This window comes from Canis lupus, chromosome 15, assembly GCF_048164855.1.
Source record: "Canis lupus baileyi chromosome 15, mCanLup2.hap1, whole genome shotgun sequence".
In the NCBI taxonomy this organism is placed as follows: domain Eukaryota; kingdom Metazoa; phylum Chordata; class Mammalia; order Carnivora; family Canidae; genus Canis; species Canis lupus.
In genome coordinates, this window is record NC_132852.1 from 52,836,393 (window position 1) to 52,863,613 (window position 27,221).

Here is a 27,221-nt window from a genome sequence, read left to right on the forward strand (position 1 = left end):
AACTCAACAGCCTTGGATCTGAGAACTCCAGGATAAAGTGACAGAAGCGGAGGCATCACGTGGAGTGGACACACTGTATTAGGAAGGTGGGGGTGGGCAAGAAGGGTGTAGGGGAGGAGGGACAGCCCACTGCTGAGGACTGAACCCAGAGACCAAACAGTACAGCCACCTCAAGACACAGAGCTGCCCTGCCAGCTCCTCCTCCCCCAGAGCAGAGCCCACCAGTGCCCAGAGAGACTCCCATCAACTGCTGTGAGTGAGTGAAAGACGCACAGGATGCACCCACCCCTCCATGTCCACAACACCCTCTGCTCAGTAGTGAATCTGGGTTTTGCGGAACTTGGAACTACAGGGGTTGGGTGGGGAAGAAAAAAAATAAATATGTAACTTTTGCAAATATAACAGAGATGTAAGACCATGTGGCCATATAGTTAGGGCCCCTGCTAGGGTTGTGGAAGGTGCCCCGGCAAGTGAGAGGCCCTGAACCTTCAGGCTCATCAGCTTCAGGATAAGTCCACACACAGCCCCCAAGGGCAGTAATGGGGGCTCTGTTATAGCCCAACACCCAGAGAAGTGCCTCTACCCAGCAGGTGCTCGATAGACGCTGAAGAATGAGCTTTGGTGTCGTGCACTTCAGATAAATATTCTTTTATTTCCATACTCCATTGTGACATTTGCAGCACAGGTATCCAAATCTCACAGGAACAGAAAACCCATATTTAGAGGGTATCCAGTGTGCTTAGGAGATGTGGGAATGGGCATTCGTGGGCAGAGCCCTGGGGATCCCTGGGGGCAGCCCCTCATCCATGTCACCTTCCACTAAGTGATGCTGACCCCTCCAGGACAAAGGGAAACTGACAGGGCCACAGTGATACCACACAGTAGCCACTTGCTCTAACACCACGATAGATGGGCCAGTTCCAAGGGCAGGAGCCCAGGAGAAGAAGGGGTGCCTGGATTAAAGCCAGAGCAACAGAGTGACTACCTCCTGGACTGATGATGGCTACTATGTCATTTTGAGAAAAAATTAAACAAGATGCCACTGAGACCCTGAAAAACCAAATTACTCACTGCAGAGACAGAAAGTTAAATTTAAAATCAATCCATAAAATAGTACCTGGAAACTCTGTGCCTGGTGCCAATCAGCTGCAAAGTCGACAGAGTGTAAATAATAAAACTTTAACCCACTAGTAAAAAGCAGTAACAGGCCCACCTATAATCACTTCTGGTTAGTCTACTAATGAGCCCAAAAGTGGCTTAAAACCGAACCATTATTAGTGAGATTAAGACTGTAACTTCATCAGGAAGTCAACGTTAAATGAACAGTTCATTAAAAGTTTTTGTTAAAAAAAAAAAAAAAAAAACCCTTCCCAAATAGCAACGCCAAGGAAGACATGCCTGAAAGGCACCTAAAACACCCTTGTGTGCTCACTGCCGGCTGCTAAAGAAAGACGCCAAGGAGAAGAGGGTGGAGGTCCCCGTCGTGGGCTTGTTGGAGCTGGCATATTGGATCACGTACTCCGGGTAGACCTGGTGCTTCTCAAAGATCACGAAGATGGAGGGGTCCGACATGCTGTTCACGCAGCTGTCATAGAAGTTGTTGCCAAGGCCCTCCTTGGCCGGGGGGCGGACGAAGGAGGCGTTGCCTCGGATGAACTCCCCGACCAGCACCCGGGCCAGGAACATCGTGTGGGACTTGGTGTCGGATTTGCTGTAGTGGTGGGAATAAGCTGCGTCTCGGGCGAAGTAGCTCCCTGCAAGGAAGGACACGTGTGGGCTCAGTGGGGTTTTGGGGGGCACAGCCCGCAGCCTGGCAGGGGAGGCTCAGGTGTCCTGTCAACCAGGAGACATTCCTATCTCCCTGTCCTCCCTCTTTCCTAGTCTCTTCCCTCACGAAGGGCATTAGGGGGAATCACCTAACTCTGAGACAGAAAACTCAGGTTCTGCCTCTCTCAAATCCTAAGGGTCCCCTGGGCACATCACTACTTAGCCCCTAAACCTCAGTCTCCTCAGCTCTAAAATGGGGCTGTCATGCCAGCCTCATGGGGTTGGTGCAGAAAGGTAACAAGATCCCATACATGGAACCGTAGCCACTGGCAGCCTAGCAGAGATTTCTGAAGCTCAGCAAACAGGAACCTGCATCAGAGACTGCCACATACACATATGCAGAAATACGACCCACCACTGGCTTCTGTCCATCCCGCCCCCACAGCTGTTGCCACACCTGATTCAGGCTGACTGATGGACAAGTGATAGAGTCAGAGGGGGGCTGCTGATGACAGTACCACAAGATGCTTCAATTTAGCAACCATGTCATGGTTACGGCAAAGAATGTCCTTGTTCTTAGGAGGTGCTCAAGGGGGAAAGAGCAGGACCTATGCCACCTACTTACTTGCAAATGAGTCAGAAGAAATAAAGCCAATGCGGCACAATGTTAAGCTGATGAATCTAAGTAAAATTTATGTAGGAGTTTTAAAAATATTATTCTGGAGACTTCCCCGGGTTTGAAATTATTTCCAAATAGAGTTTAAAAATAACACAGGAAAATAGAGAACTCCCATTATGGCTGGAATGACATGGACACAAGCGTCCCTCAAGTATTCAGATTCTCATCCTAATGATCAAGCAGGCAACAGCCTGGGGCCAGGCTCGGGGCTGGGAAGGCACCTGGTCTCCTCCCCTGACTCATGCTCACCATCTCCAGGGCCTCTACTCCACAGGGACACAAAACCCTTCTCCAACCTTGGGTAAGGCTCCTGGCTGCACACAGAGGAGTAAGGGGGCCACCGGCTAGGCGCCCCCCCCCCCCCCCCCCGCGAGGGCCAGGGGTCCTCACTCACTGAGTTTGACCCAGCTCATCAACTCATGCTGGTTCCCCCATGCCCTCCATCAATTTGCTCTAAAAGAGTAAAGCCAGGTTCTGCCAGTGGGGTCACCTTTGCCCTTACCCTTGCCGTAGGAAGTGCCATGAAGACCACAGACCCTCCAGTCAAAGTTCTGCTGGCAGATGGCATCGACGAAACTGGCACTAGTGCCGTGGAAGAGCTGCCGCTCATCTACCATCTTCCCTCCATTTCTCTTCTGCATTTGCCCTTTTTGCCTAGAATCATGGGAGAGGAATGTACGTTGGAGGCAGAGAGTGCCTGCTGCCAAATATAGGCCACTCGACCCAGGAAAACACATTTTATTAGAAACATCAGGAGTCCGGGCCCATGAGACCAGGCAGGCGCCAGGGCATGGGAAAGAGGGTGAGCAGCGGGACCTGGGTGAAGAGCAGAAGGGAAGCCTTTCCTTCCACAGATCTAGATGTCGGCAGCTTCTTGCACTCCCACAGCAGGCCAGCCACTGGCAAGCACACACACCACCTCTTCTTCCTCACCACCTTGCTTCCCAAGGGAGCTTAGCCAGGGAAGCTGGGAGATGCTGGTCAGTTGAGGGGCCATCCCTCTACCTGCTCTAAGCTACCCTGATTTCATCACTGGGCCCAGAGTACAGATGACACTGCTCCAACCCCCTCTTCTGGGGACAGGTCAGCAGGACCTCAGGCCCTCCCTCCCTGGTGACCTGCTGCAGACAAGGACAAGTTGCTGAGCACCCAAGAACATGCTAGTCCTCAGGCCCGAAAATGAGGTCTGGCTCCCTGGCTGTCAGGACAACAGCTCTATATGCCTTGGGGTGCGGGTGGCTCCTACTGACCAGTTCCACGCAGGGAGGCAGAATGCACATGTGCAAGTGCGGGCTCTGTTACTAGGGCAGCTTTAGTCCCCTTGGCTCTGAGGAATATGCCGACACTAAGCTGTAAAGATGGAGAGATGGAGAGGAAAGCAGGGACACAGCTCCTGATGCCACCAACACCGGGCAAGCAATGACTGCTATCTCAGGTTGTCCCTCAAACCCTGGACACATTTGGCAAGCAGCTAGCCTACTGTGTATGGATTGGAGGGACAGTCACCAGCCCACTAACAATGAGCCCCTAACATACCACTGGTAGACTTCCCAGAGAGCCAGATTCTGGACTCGCTCAATCTTCTGAACAAAGTAGAAAGGCAGCGTGCGGTTAAAGAGGTTCCAGACCTTTTGATACTCGTCTGATGAAGAACTGAGGGTAATTTTCTACAAGAAGCAAACATTTTTTTTCTGTTATCATCAAAGTGTAAAATATAAATCAGTCCCTTCCAGGTCTGCTCATAAAATGCTAGAACTGCAGGCAAGACCAGAGTGATCACTACTCTCCCTTGGCCCAGACGTGTAGTCTCTTCAGGTGTCATGGGGGGGTAGGCAGTTTGTGGTCACTTTCCTTTTGTTCACTGTGAAATCCTCCTAAAGGGCAGATACATGATGCTCATGCCAACACCCCCCTGGGTGTCCCCACTCCTCCTCTGTACCCACACAGGGCAGACTATATAGTCTATAAGACCAGAGCTGGTGTCAATAAATGTGGAGCACACTTGTTTGGTGGAGGCAGGCAAACCCAATTAAAGCAGATCTGGGCTCACAGACAGCAGTGTGGTGGGAGCACGCCACACTGCAAGTGCTAAGGAAGAGGCAGGCTGGTAGATGGGCACACATCAACTCAGGAGCGCCATGAGATGTGCAGGAGCGCCATGAGATGTGCAGCACCTGGTGCTACCGCATCCTCCCAGGTGAGCCTACCTCTCCCTTAGTGTCTTGCTCTGGGAATAGCACTCCCTATGCACCAGGAGGGGCCCAGAGCAAGGGCAGCTGACGTTTGCACAGTGACAATCCACCAATTCCTGCACTTGCTGTCTGCACCTAACCAGCCCCCCTGTTCCCAGCTAAACAGGCTTGGCCCCATGACAGCGCATTTGGGAATTCCTGAGAAATCCCTCTGTACCATGGCCTTCCCCTACCCTGTGTTCAGTCTGAATGTCCATGGGTCTCCTGCAACTGAAATTATGACTCTGGTTTCCCTGCTCCCATCCCATGGGAGGACACCAAATTCCTCTTCCTCAAATATGGAACCAGCCTGCCCCTCCAAGACCAGACTGTCAAGGGCTCCCATACCTGCCATGGCCTTCAGCTTGGCCTCACGACCAAGGGCTCCAGAACACAGCCCTGACCTCCCTCTTGCTCCCCCAGTGTCTGTGCACATCCTCCATCCTGACCTGGGCTCCTTCCCTATGCAATTTCCATTGATTTGTATGTTCTTCCCCTATTTCTGCCTGTACGAGCATCAGCCATCACTTAGGTGTGGACCCAGTGAAGCTTTCTCCATTCCCCTCAATATGGTCACCTCGTTCTGTGACACTGACTACTATTGTTCAAACTCGCCCAGCCCTTCTCACATGTGTCTGTGCTGCTGGAGTCTGTGTACATTCTGTACAACCCAATGAGAGTCGACATCTCACGGCAGACAGGCACAGAGCCTGTATGCCCAGTGCCTGACAGGGAGCCAGCATCAGAAGGCCATCTGAGTGCCCCACATTCAAGAGGTGGTAATGGACAATGGCCTGAGTACTCTACAGAACTCAGCATAGGTCTCATTAGCTGGCAGGCCCTACATGAGCCATCTGAATTGATGTTCCCTATCTTCTAGTATCTGGCACCTTCCAACAGCAACTCCCCCTCTACATATCCCTCATCATACTCAAATCCTCCCCTGGTTTTTCTTTTCTTGCTTAGTAAAACTAATACTTATTTGGCTAAGCAGCTGTTAAGCTCCTATTTCTGCCCTTTCCAGAGATTTCCAGATCATCATCCTCGATCCACAATATATTCTCTCCCCTTAGGGCCATAACCATCTTCTTCTGAATGGTGAGCATTCAGCCTTAAAGTCCCCACGACCTGAAAATAAAACCCCACTAGCTCCTCCCTCCTGCTCTAGCCTGACCACACAGCTTCCTCAGTGGTGGAGTCTGCTCACTAACTATGTCTAAGAACACCCTCCTCCATGACCCAAGGCAGCGCGAGTCCCATACCTTAAAGCCAGGGTCTGGCAGGGCTGAGGGGTCCCAATGGTCTGGGATGCTCTTTGGGCCTTGAAACTTGACGCTGCTACAAAATGTAAACAAAAACACTGAAATATTTTGTTCTTAGACTCCAGCAGATCTACTCTAAGCAGCTTCCACTAGCTGGTACCACCAGTCTAGGGTCTCAGCATACCATTTTGTAAAAGCAGGTAGAAGGTGAGGAAGCACCTAATAAGCACACTATCCACCATGTAGGAGTACATCTATCTTTGCTCATGTGGCCAAAACCCAAACAATCAGGTATGAGGGATCCATTTCTCACCTGTATCTCAACTCTTGCATGGAAGGCAAAGAGTATCTGATAAAAGCAGCATGTACAAACTTTTATCCACAATTTTAAAATTCAAAGAATTCTTCTTTCAAGCAGCCTCAATGAGGTATAATTGGCATACAAAACATTTTTAAAGAACAGAAAATTTACATCAAAACTCATTTGGCAGGAGCACCTGGGTGGTTCAGTCAAGTGTCTGACAGGAGATAGAGCCCCGTGTTAGGCTCTGCACTCAGCAGGGAGCCTTGTTTGGGATTCTCTTTCTCCCTTTTCCTCTCCTCCCAAAGCTCAAGCTCACACTCTCTCTCAAAAAATAAATCAATCCTAAACAAACAAACAAACAAACAAACAAACAAACAAAAAAAACACCTCATTTGGCAGTAGAAATTTGACTGGAACTAAGGGACTATGGTTATTTCATACTGCTGCAATATTAGCATGCTTAATTACAGGTCTCACATAACACAAGCACCATATCTTTCCAAAAGATAAAATAAAGTCTAAGCTCTAAAAGACACATGACCCAACAGGTCTAGGAACAGGGACTGTGTCACTATAATTCCAAATCTTTCTGACTCTGTTTCAGAATGCTGTTCTTCCTACAATAGATCTACCTTCTGTTTCTACGGGCATGAGACATGTACCTTCATCCTAAGCCTCAAACAACTCCCACAAATAACTCTCCTAGAAAAACAGCACAGTTTAAAAATAACTAATCAAGGCCCCACAAGCAAGAATCAGCCAGAAACAGACCATGAAGACTTAAGATGCTGAAATTACAAGGCAGATTATAGCACAACAATTATTCTTTCCGTGTTTGAAGACGTAAAACACAAACTTTAAAAATATATGCAAGAAACTGAGCTATAAAAAGATGTGGAGAGTTTGGAAAAGAATCAGGAAGAACTTCCAGAAGTGAAAGATACAGTCCTTGCTAGTAGAGGTTCCAAAGACATTTGTGCAAGCAGGGGAGACCACCTGAGGACAGAGGAGTGAGCCGAACTAGACAGCAAGTGTGGTTATCCAGAATGTGGTCCCAGCAGGGAGGAGACAGTAAATGTGGAGGAGAAGCTGGGACACAAAGGAGAGATAGAGAAGGCCAAGATCTAGTCAGAACACAACCAAAGCTCCAAAAAGAGGAGAGAGGAAAGGCTGGAGGCCATTTTAAAGAGAACAAAGGAGACTCTCAGAGTGACACAAAGGTCTAAGAAGTCCCAAGAATCTCCAACAGGATAAATAAAAGCACATGCCCACCCACACCAGGTTAATAAAAGTGTCTAGCAGCAAGACTGACACAATCTGAAAGGCAGCTAAAGAAGACAAGAGGGATTCTGGAAAAGCTCCAGTTAGACTAACAGCTGATTTTGTGAAAGCAGCAATGGAAACCAGGGGACAGTGGAATGTTCTAGGAGAAAATAACCACAACACAAGATGCTATCCTATAGCCAGTGAAAATATCTTCTGAGATTGAGAGCAAAGTAAAGATATACTCAGGCAAACAAAAATAGTTTTCCAACAGACCTCCATCTAAGAAAATGTGAAAAGACAAAGTAGTAAAATGCGAGTGAATCTAATGCAACATTCCTAGTATAAAGTAACAGTACCTCATGAAGTTTAAAAACAAGAGAGGAAATTAATGGAATAAGGCATATGAAAGCCCTTCTACCAGCTGATGAGAAGACAAAGACACTGATCAACTCATACCTAAAAACACGTTATAATTTCTAGTATGACCTTTAAAATAAAAGGTAATATAATTTGTAACTTCCTTTCTTTTTTAAAAATTTTATTTATTTATTCAAGAGAGAGAGAGAGAGGCAGAGACACAAGCAGACTCCATGCAGGGAGCCTGACATGGGACTCAATCCTGGGTCTCCAAGATCATGCCCTGGGCTGAAGGTGGCACTAAACTGCTGAGCCACCTGGGCTGCCCTAGTTTGTAACTTCCAAACTAGTAGAAGGGGGAAAAATGAAATGACTGAAAATATCTTCATAAAGTGGGAAGAAAAGAAAAAATAAGATCCAATCACATGAATAAAACATTGTTTTTGGAGGATACAAGGACAGTAAGGAACTAAAACCAGAAAGCTGATATACAAATGCCATTTCAAACTCTACATCAAATTCTCATATTAGAACTCTGGAATGTAAAAAAAAGAACTCTGGAATGTGGGAATGTGGAGATCATATTTAGGGATCCTGTCATTTGTGTAAACAGAGAAGTTGTTTCTGAAAGTGACCCACGCTCACTCAGAGTCCCCAGTGGACTTGCTTGCTAGAGTTACATGGCTGCTGTCACATGGGTTATCAGAAGAGCCACAAACCTCACTACATTGACTCTGTGATTCTCAGGGTATGCAGTGGGGAGGATCCTGAATCAGTCATATCTTACTCTGAATTTGACCAAAATGATCACTTTCATTTCTGATGTGCGGTGTCTGTGGCCCTCCCTGAAGACTATGTTACAGTCATAATAAAAGACATCCAGTCTCAGAAAGGAGACAAACAGATTTTTCCACACTGTATCTAAGGTAGACTCTGGTAGGGAAAGAATCAAAAATAACTTCCAGAAGTAGAAGTAGTCACAGTTAACTAAACTGTAAATCCAGAAGCAATATGCAGAAGGGATAGATACATTTCACTAAAAAATAAGCAATTCTGTGGGTAACACACTTTATAAACAAAGCTGAGAACTAACAAACTAAGAGAAAAGGTTTGTGATTTGTTATAAGAAACTGAGTGCTCGGGGATCCCTGGGTGGCTCACAGCTTAGTGCCTGCCTTTGAGCCAGGGCGTAATCCTGGGGTCCCAGGATCGAGTCCCGCATTGAGCTCCCTTCGTGGAGCCTACTTCTCCCTCTGCCTGTGTCTCTGCTTCTCTCTGTCTCTCTCATGAATATATAAATAAATAAATCTTAAAAAAAAAAAGAAAGAAACTGAGTGCTCATCTCCCTAGTAGATAAAAGGCTCTTAACATTTAAGAAAATAAAAAGGCTGACAGAAAATTGAACAAAAAGACAAACTGTCCAAGGAAAAAGAAAGGCAAAAGGCTGTTACAGTTAGGAAAAATATTAAACCTCACTTGTAAGAGAAAGCAAATTAAAATAGACTGAAACACCCTTTGCCACTCATGAGAATAGCAAAAGTCCAAGAGATCGATGATTCACCTGTTGGCAAGGCCGAGAGAAACAGGTACCTCAAGCATCCTGAGGCAAAGTGCATAATAGTTCAACCCCATTAAAAGGAACTTGCATTTACCTTCTAGAACTTTAACCTCCATGAATATGAAACAGCTCATACACCAGATCATCCACTGTGGCATTACCATTGTAACAACAAAAGATCTAAAACAATGCAAAGCATCCCTTCAAAGTGGACAAATTAAATAAACTAGGGTATGTACAGATGATGGAGAGCCATGAGACAGATTTCAGAAGATTTCAATGTACTAAAAGGGAATAATTATTTCTAAGTGGAAAAGAATAGTACAGATAAAATGCTACCTTTAGTGCAAGAAAAAGGAAATCAGAAAACACTTTTATATTTATGCGTTTGCTCATTTTTTCCAAAAGAAACATAATACAGATAAATCAGAAATATATGCAAATAACTATTCACTGTGGAAATGCTGGAGGCTAGAGGGAGGAGCATACTGACTACCAAGTATATCCTCTCCTTGGACTGATCATACCTTTTCCGTCTAGCTCCTATCAAATTCTTCTTTAAATGATCATGCTCTACAAATACAACCACTAATGTCCATCTGTGAGACCCCAGAAGAACCAGCAGAGAAGCTATCAGTTTGCTGTGAAATGGCAATGAGCCTGATTTCTCTAGCTAACAGAAGCCATAGCTGGCTGTCAACATGGTCTGAAGTCCCAGCTTAGGCTGTGACACATCCAACTGTAACTGGTGCTGTGGTACCTCTTGCCATGCAGGCCATTCTCCCCCAGTAGAATGTGGGGGACCTCTGGGAGGGCCATGCAGATGGAGAAAAGGACCCTTCCTCCACTCCAATCTCGGCACATCGGCATCCAGCCTAAAACTACTGGTTCAGAAGGGGTCTGATCAGAGCAAAGCTCATAAATATGCCCCATCAGCTGCAGGAGGGCCCTCTCCTGCTCTTAAAAAAAAAGGCTTACAAGGCCAGGCGCTCCCCTAGCGGCTTTTGGCAGCCACAGGGAATCCACCTTGAGGATGAAGCTGGCCGCTTGACACCTGCAGAATCTATATTTGGGTTTGTGGCATACCGTGATATTCAAGTACTGAAATACATGGTTTTTACTGGTATAATTCCATTATTTTCCTATCACTTCAACATTTTCAAAGACTCAAGTCTATGATTCAACTATTCAACTGAAAATACAAACTGCTGAGCCAGCTTCAGCCTCGACTGGCTTGCAGATCACAATAAGCAGCCTTATAATTGTGTATCTCAAGCCTTCTAGCTACGAAGATAATGCTCTGGCCCCAAGCCTTTCCCAACTCATGGAATATAGAGGACTGTAGTCAAACAGCTACAGGTGACTCGGCATCAGAACTGGCATTCAAAAAAAAAAAAAAAAAAAAGAACTGGCATTCATACATGACACAAGTGGAGAGCAAAGAGTAACGTGCTTTGTTAGAAGTCAAGATCGCAGCTCACTACCAATAACAAAACCCAAAGAGTTACTGAAAATATCCCTTCCATGTTATTAAACAAAAGATATAATCACTTGAAGACGGAAACAGAGAGAAAATATGAGGAGTGAGATTATTATTTCCTAACCATTCTCTAAATTAGTCTAAAGTCAGGAAGAACTTTTTTGGTTTCTGGAAAAGTCTACACAAGAATACCTTTATGACTCTGTAACATCACTGGCACACTTAACAGCTAAAATATCTAATTATATGGAGCATGCATGGGTGGCTCAGTCAGCTAAGAGTCCCACTCTTGATTTCAGATCAGGTTATGATCTCAGGGTGGTAGGATGGAGCCCCACATCAGACTCTGTGCTGAGCATGGAGTCTACTTGAGATTCTCTCCCTCTGCCTCTCCCCCCACCACATGCACATTCTCTCTCAAAATAAATCATTCTTTTTTTAAAATCTAATTATGCAATTTTTTTTCAGCATCTTTGTTTTTTTTTTTACCCTTTATTTTATGTTGCATTTAGTTTGGCACTTTAATGCTTTATTAATTAAAACCTGCATTGTATTTATCATCTTATAATCCGTACTAATACTTCTGTCTCTGAAATGTGCTAAGTGTACCCTGATGTTCCAGGTTCATGAATTCTCAGACCTTTTCTGAAACACCGATATTAGCATCAGCACTATGGTATTCAGTGAAGGAAAGTCTGAAAGTACCTGGTGCGGGGCTGGGCACTTGGAGACAGAGCACTGGTACACTCAGACACAAGCCAACAAACCCTCTTACTGCATTAGCCAGTCTGAGGAGGTTTTCTGTACCTGCAGCAGAGCACACCCCATCTAATACACATGCCACTTACCAGGCTTGCTTCACCTTCACCTCCTGAGGAGACACATACTTGGGTCTCCGGCAAACCTTTCTGACCGTACCATAGACCAGGTTTTTCTGAACGAACACTGGAGAAACAAACAAACAAACAACAAAAACACCAAATGTATATACACACATGGGATAGCACTGTTTCATAAACACAAACTAAATGGTTGGAAAATGTGTAAAGCCTATATTCAGTCTGTTAAAAAAAAATAAAGCAATTTTCACATTTCAAATATTCACAAAGAAAATAGGTATCCTTAGGAGACTGAATTTAATGAACCCATGAATGATGAGTAATTGACATATCAATTATACATGAGTACCTTTAAATTGTTCCTTCCAATCTTGTTTAAACTATTATTTTGCTTAGCAATTTTTCCCAACTTGGATATGAAAAAGCTTCAGCTCAGCCTGAGACCAAATTACATCTTGAGTCAGTGGGATTTAGAGTTAATATAATTTTACTCTTATGACTTTTTGAAATTTGACTAAACTGACTCCGTGGCATTATTTCTCAATCCTTTTAAACCTGTACCATCTTTAATAAACAAAATTCTTGGGGCAACCTGGGTGGCTCAGCGGTTTAGCACTGCCTTCGGCCCAGGTTGTGATCCTGGAGACCCAGGATCGAGTCCCACATCAGGCTCCCTGTATGGAGCCTGCTTCTCCTTCTGCCTGTGTCTCTGCCTCTCTCTCTTTCACTCTGAGTCTCTCATGAATAAATAAAATCTTTAAAAAAAATTCTTGCCCCATGCCCACCCCCCAAGATCCTCAGGTTCATCCTTAAGGTGGAGGGGACACTGACCCTCGAGTTGAAAAATCACAAATTCCTGTGAGCGAGATTATGTGTCCCTAGTCACCAGGAAAACCCTATCTTTCTGTACGGAGAGTAAAAACCAGTTTCTTTCATTTATAAAACATTTTAATATTAATTTGTATATGTCTGTAACTTATGCTACTGCATTTCAGCTCACACTGTGTGATCATCTAGGTGTGTGTCCCTCATGCTGTAGCCCAGATGGTCATCAAGATCGGGACTCCCAGAGGTCCCCCCACATTCTGATTAGGAGCCCACACACCAGACATACATGGCTACAAAGCCCTACTGTGGTCCACCACTCAACTCCCATCAATAATTAGTATACTTACAAGGGGTTTTTACTGGCCTCTTGAGTGACATCATGATGAACTTAAATGGGCTTTCACTGGTAAAACTTCAGGATATGCAAATTGGCTAAATAAATGTAAGACCCACTCCCTAGCCTTCTGTGGACAGGAAAAAGTGAGACCTTTTCCTTAATTTACCCTTACCAGAGACACATTAGGCTAAAGTCCCTAAACAACCTTGACCTTGGGGATTCCGCCCATCTGATGCCAGCTAACAGATGTCAGAGTTCTGCCTCTGGAATCTTGGCATTGGCAGTGGCTTTGAGCAATGCTTGTGACAAAGGTCTCTCAAATGATAGCACCAAGTCTTCCTCAATCCTACAGAACCAACCATTTCACCTGTTGTGTTTCTTAACTGTACTTGTTTCCTAATATTTGGTTCATAAATGTGTCTGGCAAATTTGCTGTGTCTGCTTGGATTTGCTTTCACTACACCTCACACAGTGAGACAGGAAGCTAACTCACCTCAAACTACTTCTGTGACTGCTATTATCCACTACCAACAAAAAGAACTGTGCCTATCCACGTGGTCCCGGGTCAGTGTGGGGTGAACACACTTTTTCTTGCAGTTTGCAGAAAACGGCACGCACGTTGCTCTCTCCCACTCTTATTCTGTTTCTCTGTTATGTCCCCTGAGGATGGGGCCTAGAGGTTGAGAATGATAAAGCTTGCGTCTGACAATTCTGGTTTTGATATTTTCCAGATACTTAAAAGAAGTATTTCAAACAGTTGCCAACAGCAGTCAGATTGGTGCTAGGTGTATAGACTTGACCCTCACGTCACTTGCTGTCCCCTTGCATGCACTTGTACCTATCACACTGTGGACTACAAACCACCTGACCTACGGCTAGTGTTCCTGAGCAGATGCTAAAGGTAGGTAGGCAGGTCTCACTGCAGAGCAGAAGAAACTTTTAAGTACTCTGTAAGGGCACATTGAGGCGGCAGAGATTCCACCTTCAGCAAGATGATCAGCACTCTAAAACCATAGCAGGCAGGTAAAGTGGTTTTAGGATAATTCACCACATACAGTTTTCTGCCCTCCACATAGAAGAAGGTCCCAAAAAATAGAGAAAATAGTAAACCATATTTACTATTACTAAGGAATGCCCAGTGAATTCCCTCAAAAGGTTCTGAACATTCAGAAGGATTCAGAGTTAAAGACAGCTAGACTGATATATCCATGAGGAAATGGCTTAAGAGAAGCCACAGAAAAAACTAAAACTTAAAAAAAAAATCCTCCCAAATCAGTCTCTTAGATGAACTGAACCCAAAGGTTATGGGGCCTGTTTCTGTCTGCAAAGGCAACCAGGACAAGTCACTTAAAGTCCAGTATCAGGACACCACAAGCACAGGTAATCTGCTTCTAGCAACTTTTAATGAAAGTGTGTGTCTAGCACGCATTCAATCTGTAGCCCACCTAAGCCACAGGTGCTGACTGAGAAGTTGATGTGGAGCCACCATGCTGGGGGGATGAGGCGGGGTGCACAGAACAGTTATGACACTGGTCAGGGACTGAGGTTAACCTAGGACCACAGGGACTCATCGATGGCCCACAGGACCACCACCACCGCACACATGCAGACCCCACCTGTTCCCCCAACCCTCCTCAGGCTCCTGTCTCCTCACCAACCCCCTCCCTGGGCAGTTTCTCTTTTATCCCACTGAGCTGGCATCATCTGTTTAGTTTGTCTCCCTTTCCAGGTGAGCAGCTCTTCAGGAGCAGGGATCATCCTGTCCTTTTCCATCCTGGCCCTCAATGTGTACATGGAGCTTCTACAGGGTGAAGGCAGAAAAGACAGAGCCAAGAGATGGCCAAGTCCTGCTCGGTGAGGGCAGTGTGTCAGGAAGTACCTTTGAAGTCTAACTCGTATTTGTGCTTTCCAGCCTGGAACTTCAGAATGGCTGCCTGGGCGTCAGAGCCTGGTGCACAGTACGCCAGGTAGGCCTTCTCCAAATCACTGCTGTTGACGGCAGTCACAGGGTGCTCCATGCCCTGTGAGGGAAAAGCCAGATACTTCGTGAAGGCAGGAACCTACAACGATGAAGAAAGCTGCCAGGTGCGATCCACACCACACTGCAGACATGCCCATGGTGGATATCCATGTTTGGGGGGAGGCTGGGGAGTGAGTGAGAAGAGCCAGGGAGCAGGGGTGTGGCAGGAGAGGGAGGCATGAAATAGAAGCCAACACGAATGTCTCCTAAAAGCTGCCCAGGAAAATAGTAAATGCAGGTCCGGCTAGCCAGATGGTAGCAAAAGAAGAGAGAGCATTCAAATTATTCATAATGGATGACACAATCATTCGAATGAAGGTAAATGCCAACACTGAATTCTCCAATCCGCATGGAGGGATGGCCTGACACAGCTGCCTCTTCCCTATCCATTCTTGTACCCACCATCCTTCAGAGCTTAGGCCTCCTCTGTGTCCTTTTCCTGGGCCCGTGGAGAGCTCTTCTATTTCTGAATTGCCCATTTTGATCCCACACCTTCTCTCCAATTACCTATAGAACATCTAAGATTTCAGGACGGACTGAGTTTGAATTCTGGCTCCTCTACAACCATGGTAAGTTATTTTAACCTCTCTGAACCTCAAGATCTCTACAGAATGGTAATAGGAACAGTAACAAACTTACATCATACCCCTATCATGATATAAGAGTACATAGCACTGTGCCTAGAACAAAAAGCAAAGATGCCACAGAAATACCAGGCGGGTATCTAGATAGACCAGTCTGAACTTCGAAGAGGAATCTAGTCTGGAAACAGAGACTTAAAGATCACTTAAGGTGGCTGCTAACATCAGAAGAATGGGGGCATGGGCTGGACCCTGGGACACCCCAACATTCATGAAGGGAAGTAGAAAGCATCAGCCCATGAAAGAGATGGAGGAGGAGCAAGACAGCCAGGTGAGAAGGGAGTGCACAAAGGCTGGAAATGCCACAAGATTTGACACCTGGGCCCTTGACCCTTCACCAGGGTATACAGCACAGTGGGGGCTATGCCCGGCAGGATCCCACCTCCTGCAGGCACTCTATGAGAAGTGACTAGATAAACAAGTAACAATGATGGCAGATTGGCAGATTTGGGTCTGGCTAGTGGAGGAATACACAGGGGTCTTACCTTTCAAGTAGAGATGGATGTGTTGTTCAGGTACAAAAGTGTGAGGGCAGTTGTAGAGGTTTTAGATCAAGGCAAAGAAGATCACAGGAAAGGGAAAAAAATGCAAAAGGCCAATCGACATAAGAAGCCTGTTGTGGATGGTTCAAAGAGGATACAGGTCAGGGTTAAGGTATCCTGGAGCCCAATACCTCAGGGATGTCAAGTTTAACACAGGAAAATTCAGTGGCTGAGAACAGTAATACCTTAGGTTACAGACTGAGCTGTGCCACCCCCTTTGCCTAAAAAGATAAGTTGAGATCTTGATCCTAGTACCTCAAAACTTGACCTTATTTAGGAAAAGGGTCACTGCAAATGTAATTAGTTAAGATGTGATCATACCAGAGTAGGATGGACCCCTCATCCACAAAACCCATGTCCTTATGAGAGAACAGCCACGTGAAGGCAGACACAGGGAGAAGGCCAGGTGATGACAAGGCAGAGACTAGACTGAAGCACCTACACGCCAGCGAGGCCACCAGAAGCTAGGATGAGGCAAGTAGGATTCCTAACAGATTTCAAAGGGAATGTGGCCTTGCTGACACCTTGACTTCGATTTGCATCCAATTGTAAGGCAATAAATCACTGTTGTTTCAAGCCACCTAGTTTGTGGTACTTTGTTATGGCAGCCTTAGGAAATTAATATAGGGCAGAGGCAATCTGGACCTAAAACTGGGCTGTACATTCTGAGCTCAGACAGGAAAGAATCTAGCTTCCCTGAATCAAAAGAACATGGTCCTAAACTGGCAATTAGCAGAAAACTAAGAGATAAATCCAAATATGGGGTGACACCAGAAGTGTGTGGGAAAAGAGGAGATAGAATGGACAGGCCACCCTAGGAGAAGATCCAGTCGATGGTACCAAATGAGACCACACATGTGCACCTGCACTCCACCATCAAGTGGTGCATCAATGATACCCAAATACAGGTCATTCCCAGAGATTTTCACTCTTCTAAATGAGGTTATACACTCTGACTATACTGCAAGTAGTAGCAGCCTAGACAAGAAAAAGGAAAAGCCCTAAGTGTGGGTGTTTGGTGGAGAAAGGACCCCACCTTCTAAAACTGTGACAATCCAGTTTTGCAAAGTCACCTAGGGAAGCATACTTTTGCATAAGTTGACTATAGGGTCTATAAGTGTCATCCCACTCATCTCCCCAAGAAGTGGGACAAATCAGAAAACAAAACATGAGAGGTCATCACATTTGCTAAGTGCTTCTCGCCTGCCATGGGTTCCTTCATGATGTCACCAGGTAAGCCCCATTCACAGAGCATAATCAGCCCCACATTCACTCCTGCTCAATACCAGGCATGGCCTCTCCTCTCCTGCTTCTGATCAAACCAAGAGCAACGCCAGGGAGTCTCCTTGAACAAATCCACATGGCAAGGAAAGTGGAAGAAGCCCTAGGATGCTCAAGAGGGGGAGATGGGTGGGAAAGAAGACAGACAGAACAGCTAATGAGAAAAGGCTAGCCATGGAGGACACGGAGGGGAAGCAGATGAGAGCGGAAGTGAGGCCCCTGCTGAGAATGACCACGTCCAATCAACCAGAGGGCAGCTATTACTCTGTTCTTCAGCCAGCCAGTCTATGCTCTGAGGACCTGCTAGGCGCAGGCACTGTCCTCCATACAGGGGCACATCGGTGACACAAGAGACAAAACTCTCTGCTCTCATGCAGCTCTAATTACAGTGTTCCCAGAGAAAAAGAAATTCCAGGTGCAGATAAGAGTAAGAAACCAGGGATCCCCAGGTGGCGCAGCGGTTTGGCGCCTGCCTTTGGCCCGGGGCGTGATCCTGGAGACCCAGGATCGAATCCCATATCGGGCTCCCGGTGCATGGAGCCTGCTTCTCCCTCTGCCTGTGTCTCTGCCTCTCTGTCTCTCTCTGTGTGACTATCATGAATAAATAAATAAAATATTTTTAAAAAAAAAAAGGGTAAGAAACCAAAGCTTTAATATAGCCTCTTACAATGTCTATCAGACCACATATCCCAGTTTTCAATTGGGAAAGCTGTCCCTATAGACATGGTGACCTCCCGATACCTCTACAGATCAAGGGGCTCCCTTTAATCTTATCCAACATCATCAAATTATTGACAGCAGCAGTTATTAGATTCAGATTCCAAATCAATACCTGAAATAAATCCATTTTCTTACACTGGCCCATGTTCTGTGGACTTGCTGCTACACAGAAGGCAGAAAAGCCAGCTTCAGAAAGTCTTAAAGTTTATTATGCAGCTACACAAACTCTCCTGCACACACAGGCACTTGGTCTGGAGTTACCTATTCAACAGTAAGAGAAGCATCTTTCTACTCCATTTAATAAAACCAATGAAGAAATGTCATCTCACTGTAATGTATAGTAATTTAGTTCTCATGGAGCCAGCAAGATACCTAATCATTCAAAGACACAACCTCATACAAAGAAACAAGTTAATAGTTAGTAGTTAGTTTTGCCCTAATTTCCCTAAAGCAAATGAGTCACAGTGGGACCTGGGGATCTTTGGCTCTATCAAGGACTCTCCAGAACAACCCTTGTGCTCATGTCTGGAATGGCTCCTCCATCATGGACCCTTAGCAGAAAACATTTGCCCTCTTTCTGTGACACTTACTTGTTTTCCATATTCCTGCCAAGAGCCAAACTCGTCGGTCCAGTACCAAACCCAGTCAGTGGTGAGGATGAAGTGTGGAGGTTTAGTAACTGAGGAGGCTGTGGAGAGGCGGCGGGCTGGGGCAGCGCCGAACATCATGGAGTCAAAGTCTAGACAATCAAAGTGAAAGTTGCTGGCTGACTCAGCACACAGGATCCTGCAGAAGAACATGAGAGGTAAACTGAAATCTCCACCTGCCAAGTCAATACTCAGGTTCCACCTGTAGTCTTGTAGATGCTCAGCTGGAGGATGTGAATATAAATGTGACACTCCTTAAGAAAAAAAAAAAAAAAAAGCTTCCAAGTGGGAGGAGGAGAGGACAAGCTGGTTCTTACTAAAACAAGAAAAATATTAATAAAATTAATAAACCTCTGTAAGATGAATCAAGAAAAAAAGGAGAATATTAGAAATACAGAAGGTGGGACCCCTGGTTGACTCGGTGGTTGAGCGTCTGCCTTCAGCTCAGGGTGTGATCCTAGAGTTCCAGGATCGAGCCCCACACTGGATTCCCCATTAAGCAGGGAGTCTGCTTCTCCCTCTCCTTCTGCCCCTCCCCCTGCTTGTGCTAATAAATAAAATCTTTAAAAAAAAAAAAGGCCAAATATTCCAAACATTCACTCATGCTTAAAGTGAAACACTTAATAATTACTCCTAAAATCAAGGGGAAAAGGAAAAAAAGATAATATTCCAGCTATCACTACTTCTATTCAGCATGGCATGGGAGGTCCTAGTCACGGTAACAAGAAGTAAAATGAATAAAAACAAACAAGAATAAAAAAAATTAAAATGCTACCCACAGATATTAATTTCTAGATAAGTAGAATATATAGATAACTATACAGGAAATTCAAATGAATTATCAGTAGAGTCTTCTGAGTTAAGATATTTTAGCAAAGTTGCAGAATACAACTGTTGACAAAAGTCAACTGCGTTTCTATGTATCAGCAGAGAGAAAACAAATTTCTTTTACTGGGGGTATAAACATGACAACTATAGTTAACAATGTTTTATAGCATATTTAAACTTTGCTAAGAGAATAAATTCTCAAAGGTCTCATCATAGAAGAAAAAAATGTTTTTTTTAACTGTATGAAGTGAGAGAGGTTAGCTAAATTTACTGTGCTAGTCATTTTGCAATGTATACGTAGTCAAGTCACTATGCGGCACACCTTAAACTTCTACAGAATTGTGTGTCAATTATATCTAAATATAAGTGGGGGGAAAAAGGATTTCTCTAGCAAAAGACATCAAGATCTTAATGGAGAAATTACAGAACTACTAAAAGATATTTTTAAAAATTTAAATAAATTAGATGCTATTATGTATATGAAGACACAGTCTGAGCATCACTATGATGTCAGTTCTCCCAGGACTGACAAGAGTCCATTCAATTCTAATTTCAAAAATCACAATGGAGATAAGCCAGTGAGATATAAAAATTTCTAAAGAGGAACAAACTACCAAGGGCTCAGGCAGTTCAAAGACAGACAAAATAGGGGTATGCCTCACCAGAGGCCAACACTTACAATAAAGCTCCACCAGGTGACAGTGTGGCAGTGACAGACAAACCAATGAAAGAGAAGAGGCCAGGAACACACTTGGATGTGTTTGCTAACTCAGCACATGTCTCGAGTGGCACTAGAAGTAGGTGGAGGAGGGATGGCCTACTTAAACAAGCGATATTTGGCACAAATCAAAATAAGTCTCAAAATAAGACTCAAATAAGTCAAATAAGTCTCAAAATAAGCTATAAAAGGTGGCAACATTTTGCCAAATTTGGCTCCATTTTGATGGATTTAAAAATAATCACTTGTAACGAGTGGTGGGGACAGCCACACAACAATGTAAAATGTGCTTAATGCCACAGAAATGTACCCTTAAAAATGGGTAAGATGGCAAATTTTATGTTATGTATGCATTACCACAATTTAAAATTTTTTTAAATAAACATTTTTTTAAATAAACATGTATTTAAAAAGTAGTTTTGGTAAAACTGGTTAATTCATCTGCATAAGAATGAAACGGGACCCATACTTCACGTGACCTGCAGTGAAAGATGAAACACAGTGCTTAAAACGTTAAGACTTTTTAAAGAAAATTCAGAAAAATTTCCCAACAGTCTTGGGATAAGAAAGGCTTTCTGAGGACTCAAAAATTATAAAACCATAAAGGGAAAGATGGATAAATACTTCTCTATATTAAAATATACCATAAGTTGGCAGGAAGAGTTTATTTTCAATGCACATTTAATATCCAGAAATTTAAAGAATTCCTAAAACTAGGGATGCCTGGGTGGCTCAGCGGTTGACCGTCTGCCTTTGGCTCAGGGTGTGATCCTGGGATCTGGGGATGGAGTCCCGCATCAGGCTCCCTGCAAGAAGCCCGCTTCTCCCTCTGCCTATGTCTCTGCTTCTCTCTCTCTGTGTCTCTCATGAATAAATAAAATCTTTAAAAAAAAAAATTCCCATAACTAAACACCCAACCTTTACCTCAAAAGAACAATCAAACTATAAGGACAGACATTTTAAAGGAAGCACAAATGGCCCATAAACATGTGAGGAGACATCTTACCTCATTAGGACCCAAAGATATGCATGTAGAGCTACCACTTTACATCCCCAGGCTGGGAAAAGTTCAGACGGCAAATAAGACCAACATTAGGGAGATTGTCACCACAGACTGTGAATGGTGGTGGAAAGCAGGCAACCATCATTTTGGAAAACAATTGAGCATTACCTGGCAGAGCTGAGGATGGCCCCAGCCTATCTTCTGGCAGTCTCATCCCTGAACACCTGGCCTAGAGAAGCCCACACACATGTGCCAGGATATCAGCACAACTTGACAGAGTCCTGAGAACAGTGTGCTGAGCAGAAGGCACTAGATGTGGTGGTAGAGAGTATATGGCTCCATTTAGATGGGGTTCAACAAGCGAGATTAATCTGTGGTGACAGATGTCAGACCAATGGTAGCCCATGGAGTGGGCACTGATGGGAAGGGGACAGGAGGGGACTTTCTGGGGTGATGAAGATGATCTCTATTTGGATAAGAACGTCCACTACGTGAGTGCATGCATTTGTCAAGACTCAGTGAACTATACAATTACTATCTGTGCACTTCCCTGTGTGTAAATTCTGCCTCAGAAAAAGAGAGATAGGGGAATATGTGAGCCAATTCATCTTCCAAAGGGGAACAATTTGTTTCACATACTTTAGCAGTAGCGATTTGTGCAAAATTGCACTCTAAGCACAAATTTATTTTTTCCACTTAAAAAAGTAGGCTTAAATTTTCTTCTTGGCAACATATTTTAGCAAGTTCAATCCATAATATGAGAAGTATTTGAAACTAAGGCTTCCCAGGACTTGCCAATTTAATATGACTAAGTGAAAATAGTGGGACACACTTAGAAAAATTGAAAAGTTAAAGGCCGAACAATAAACAGAAGGTCAACTCAGGACTTCTCATGTAAAAGCTAAAATTTCACAAATGACTGCCTCTCGCTTTTCTGCAGTAATCAATGTAGATATATGTACATGATCAATGCCAGCAGCAAATAACTCAAAACTTACATGGTACCACCATTGCCTTTCCCCATAGCTCCTCCCTAAAGGAGAGAAAGGTGGGAAAATAGAGGCATCAAACCAGAGTATCAACACTCACTTCCAATCTCCAGCCTAGAGCTTTCACCTCCAGACCAGGCTGTTTACTGGCGTGTGTGTGTGTGTGTGTGTGTGTGTGATCAAACCTCAACTCTGTTGTGTCCAAACTCCCCACACTACACACAAAAGCCCTGACACACAGCAGACACAAGTGATATATTTCATACCTGTCTTTTCTGGGATCACTATATGCCTCTTCAATAAGCTCCATTTTATCCAAATCCTTCCACTTGCCTCTGTCCAAGAACTGCCATCGATATGGTAAATGGAAATGAACTTTATTGCACTTATCTAAAATAAGAATATAAGGAAATAAGACACCTTACATAGCATGACCTAGTTCTGTGGTTCTCAATGAGTGTGGTGCTGCCCACTGACGTGGGAACACTCTAGAGATCTGTGGAGAAGTCATTTTTAGGGCAATCATCTTGAACATGTAAATATTGAAATACCATGTGTCTTATTATACACACTTTTATATCTCCCCTTTAACAGGACATTACATCAATTTTTAAAAACATATATTGGTAGGTTACATTATGTGTGAGTTTCATCTCATGAGTACAAAAGCTGATCGTGTAAAGGCCAATCAGGAGGCAGTCATCCGACTGCCTCCTGATTATTGCTGGGCATGCAGCATGTGGACAAGTGGTGGTCATACCAAAAACAGAGGCAGATTCATCTCTACTAGAAACCCATACAAACCCTGACACATCTGACCACAGGTAAGTCAGGAGCATAGTTCTAGCCCATTTTTATCTTCTGGCTAACATACTCACCACCTCAGCACAACCCCACATCCCTAGAGGTGTTTATACACACTGCCCTGCCCCTGCCAAAATACACAGAATGGCCCCACCCTCCAGTTCCCTGTCAGTTGCTCCCCCTACATCTTCCTTGTGCTCCCTAGCACCTCTGTCACTCCTCACACATCCTGCCAGCCTTGCCTTGGCTCATGCCAGCCCCTCACTTTTCTCTCTACCTCTCAGTATCTTATACGAGGTTCTGGTACAAACTCCAGAGAGGAAAGGCAGACTGGAAAAAAAAGCAAGAGGAAGCTCTCTGCACCCTGAAATAGACCCACTTTTAAGGTATATGCTATTAGGTAAAAAGACAGACAACAAGGTGCAGAATGCCTCTATTTGTGGAAAAGAAGAAAGAAGAAAGAAAGAAGAAAGAAGAAAGAAAGAAGAAGAAGAAAAAAAGAAGAAGAAGAAAATTAGAGCTACTCTGACTGAGCACATATATACACACATATTATTCCTTGAAGAGAGGAAGTGGGTCACCAGGGACAAAGTTATGAGGAAATATTTCTGTTGTTTTCTATGTCTTTTGAATTTTGAACCACAAGAACACCCAAAAAAATAAATGTCTACGTAAGTGAAAAAAGATACAAAATAGTGTGCATAGTGCACCTATGTAAGAAGGAAACCCACCAGAAATATATACTTGTATATATACATGAAATATATACATGTATAACATCTTCATGGAAGGACAATCAAGGAACTAGTAACAATGATTGTTTCTGGGGGTGGGGGAAGATGGGTGCTAGAAAAAAGAGGTATGAGGGAGACATTTCTTACTGGTTGTCCTTTGTGCTTCTTTAATTCATCTTTCAAAACAATGACAATGAAGTGGCTAATTTGACACTTGAAAAAATTAAAATTTTCTGAGGTTGTATGTAGGGGCATCTGGGTGGCTCAGTCGGTTAAGCATCTGACCCCTGATTTCAGCTCAGGTCATGATCTTGGGGTCATGGGATTGAGCCCAGTGGGGTTCCACAGAGAGCTGGCTTGAAAGATTCTCTCCCTTTGGCCCTCCCCTGACCTTGCATGCATGCATGCATGCATGCATAAATAAATAAATAGTAATAAAATTATATGCAGCCTTTCAGGCACATCTCAATGCCATTTCTTTTCCATAGATTCTACCTTGGACCATGGAGGAAGGTGGGCAGGTTGCCTGGGCTTGTCAAAGGCCAAGCCTGAGACTAGGCAGAGCAGACAAGAACACCCAGCCAAAGGATACAAAATCAATGCATAGAAATCAGTTGCAATTCTCTACACTAACAATGAGACTGAAGAAAGAGAAATTAAGGAAGCAATCCCATTTACAATTGTACTCAAAAGCATAAGATACCTAGGAATAAACCTAACCAAAGAGGTTAAAGGGTCTGTACTCAATAACTACATAACACTTATGGAAGAAATTGAGGAAGACACAAAGAGATGGAAAAACATTCCAAGTTCATGGATTGGAGGAATAAATACTGTTAAGTGTTTAATAATAAATGTTATTAAAATGTCTATGCTACCCAGAGCAATTTACATTTAATGCAATCCCTATCAAAATACCATGGACTTTCTTCACAGGGTTGGAACAAATAATCCTAAGATTTGTATGGAACCAGAAAAGACCGTGAATAGCCAGATGAATGTTGAAAAAGAAAAACTAAACTAGGGGCATCACAATGCCTGACTTCAAGCTGTATTACAAAGCTGGGATCATCCAGACAGTATGGTACTGGCACAATAACAGACACACAGATCAATGGAACAGAATAGAGAACCCAGAAATGGACCCTCAGCTCTATGGTCAACTCATTTTCGACAAAGCAGGAAAGACTATCCAACAGAAAAAAAGACAATCTCTTTAATAAATGGTGCTGGGAAAATTGGGCAGCCACATGCAGAAGAACAAAACCAGACCATTCTCTTACACCATACACAAAGATAAACTCAAAATGGTTCAAATATCTAAATGTGAGACAAGAATCCATCAAAATCCTAGAGAACACAGGCAACAACCCTTCTGAACTTGACCACAGCAACTTCTTGCAAGATACATCTATAAAGGCAAGGAAACAAACGCAATAAAGTACTGGGACTTCATCAAGATAAAAAGTTCTGCACAGCAAAGGAAACAGTCAACAAAACTACATAATGGGAAAAGATATTTGCAAATGACATATATGATAAAGGGTTAGTATCCAAGATCTATAAAGAACTTAACAAACTCAACACACCAGAAACAAATAATCCAGTCAAGAAATGGGCAGAAGACATGAACAGACATTTCTCCAAAGACGACCTACACATGGCCAAGCATATTAAAAAATGTTCCACATTACTTGCCATCAGGGAAATTAAGTCAAAACTACAATGAGATACCACCTCACACCAATGAAAATGGCTAAAATTAACAAGACACGAAACAAATGTTGGTGAGGGTATGGAGAAAGGGGAACCCTCTTGCACTGTTGGTGGGAATGCAAGCTGGTGCAGCCAATCTGGAAGATAGTGTGAAGGTTCCTCAAGAAGTTAAATTAGAGCTACCCTATTATCCAGCAATTGCACTACTGGGTATTTACCCCAAAGATACAGATGTAGTGAAACAACAGGACACCTGCACCCCACATGTTTATAGCAGCAATGTCCACGACAGCCAAACTATGGAAGGAGCCATAATGTCCTTCATCAGATGAATCAATAAAGAAGATGTGGCATACATATACAATGGAATATTACTCAGCTATCAGAAAGGATGAATACCTACAATTTACACTGACATGGACAGAACTGGAGGGTATTAGGCTGAGTGAAATAGGTGTATCAGAGAAAGACAATTATCATATGGTTTCACTCATATGCGGAATTTAAGAAACAGTGAAAGGGACCATAAGGGAAGCAAGGAAAGTGAGTGGCAAAAATTTAGAGAGAAAGGCATACCATGAGAGACTCCTGACTCTAGGAAACAAAGGGTTGCAGAAGGGGAGGTCAGTGGGGGAATAGGGTAACTGGATGATGGGCATTAAAGAGGCCACATGATGAAATGAGCACTGGGTGTTATACTATATGTTGGCAAATTGAATTTAAATAAAATAAAAAAAAAAAGAACACTCAGCCAAGATGATTCAGGGAATAAGAGAGACTCCAAACAACAACAACAACAAAAATCCCCAAGTTCACGAAGGCTGGGTTCAGCCACTCTTGGGACTGAACTTATCCAGAGTTAGAGCATGGATGGCTCACACCAAGCCACACCTCTTGGACTCTACCAGGGTATATAAAATAGAATGATAATGAAGCGTCCAACCTGGAAAGATAAGGCTACAGATATGGTCCAGAGGTCACAACCAGATTAGATTTCCTGTTCCCTCCCTGAAGGGCACTAAGGGAATGATCAGGATTAATGTCAGTGTTCAGTCACTGCACCTATAGACCCTAGCTCAGGTGAGTCCTGGACAGGCTGAAGAAAGACTCTCCCCTTAGAAGGCCCCCATCAGAGAAAGTATACCACCCATTGCCTTCCAGGCTAACACTTCCTTGGGAAGGACACAGGGGCCAAGGGAAGGCACTGTAGTCAAGAACTGGGGGCTCCAGTTTTTTTTTGGGGGGGGGGCTCCAGTTCTTAATGTGAGCTCAATGTGGAGCCCATATCACTCACCAGCCAGAAGGCGCCCAATAAAAGAGGGTGCAATGCAGGCCACCAGAGCCATGGTGGCTGGCGAGAGCAGAGTCCCAGATGATGAGGCCACTTCTCTGCCTTTCCTGATCCTCTTATCCCCTTTCTCAATTTCCTTTCCCTCCTTCCTAGAATCTAGGCTTTCTGGAAGGTGAGTTGCAAAAACCAAATTAATTTCAGAGACAAAAATACTACATCCACATCCCTTTCCTCCCCACATCACTTGAAATGACAGGCTGGAGAGAAGAACACATCTAAAAATGCTGAAAAAACAATAAATAGTGCCATCAAAAGATTATTGATTCCACTGATTTCATCTATTGATCTATCCTATGGATTTATTCTATCAATTTCAATC

At 44.0% G+C, this 27,221-nt stretch overlaps 1 protein-coding gene across 1 annotated transcript in view; it reads right to left on the bottom strand.

The window, feature by feature from the left end:
- Positions 1 to 632: 632 nt before the first annotated feature.
- Positions 633 to 27,221, bottom strand: part of PARP12 (poly(ADP-ribose) polymerase family member 12) — a 38,847-nt gene continuing 12,258 nt past the window's right edge. Inside the window, exons 5-12 of the mRNA XM_072777417.1 lie at positions 22,564 to 22,687; positions 18,703 to 18,898; positions 14,788 to 14,929; positions 11,753 to 11,849; positions 5,940 to 6,015; positions 3,983 to 4,113; positions 2,949 to 3,100; positions 633 to 1,754 (exon numbers count right to left, since the gene is read on the bottom strand). Of these exons, the coding sequence (XP_072633518.1) occupies positions 1,429 to 1,754; positions 2,949 to 3,100; positions 3,983 to 4,113; positions 5,940 to 6,015; positions 11,753 to 11,849; positions 14,788 to 14,929; positions 18,703 to 18,898; positions 22,564 to 22,687 (1,244 nt within the window). The 3' untranslated portion in view covers positions 633 to 1,428. The remainder of the gene's footprint in view (positions 1,755 to 2,948; positions 3,101 to 3,982; positions 4,114 to 5,939; positions 6,016 to 11,752; positions 11,850 to 14,787; positions 14,930 to 18,702; positions 18,899 to 22,563; positions 22,688 to 27,221) is intronic.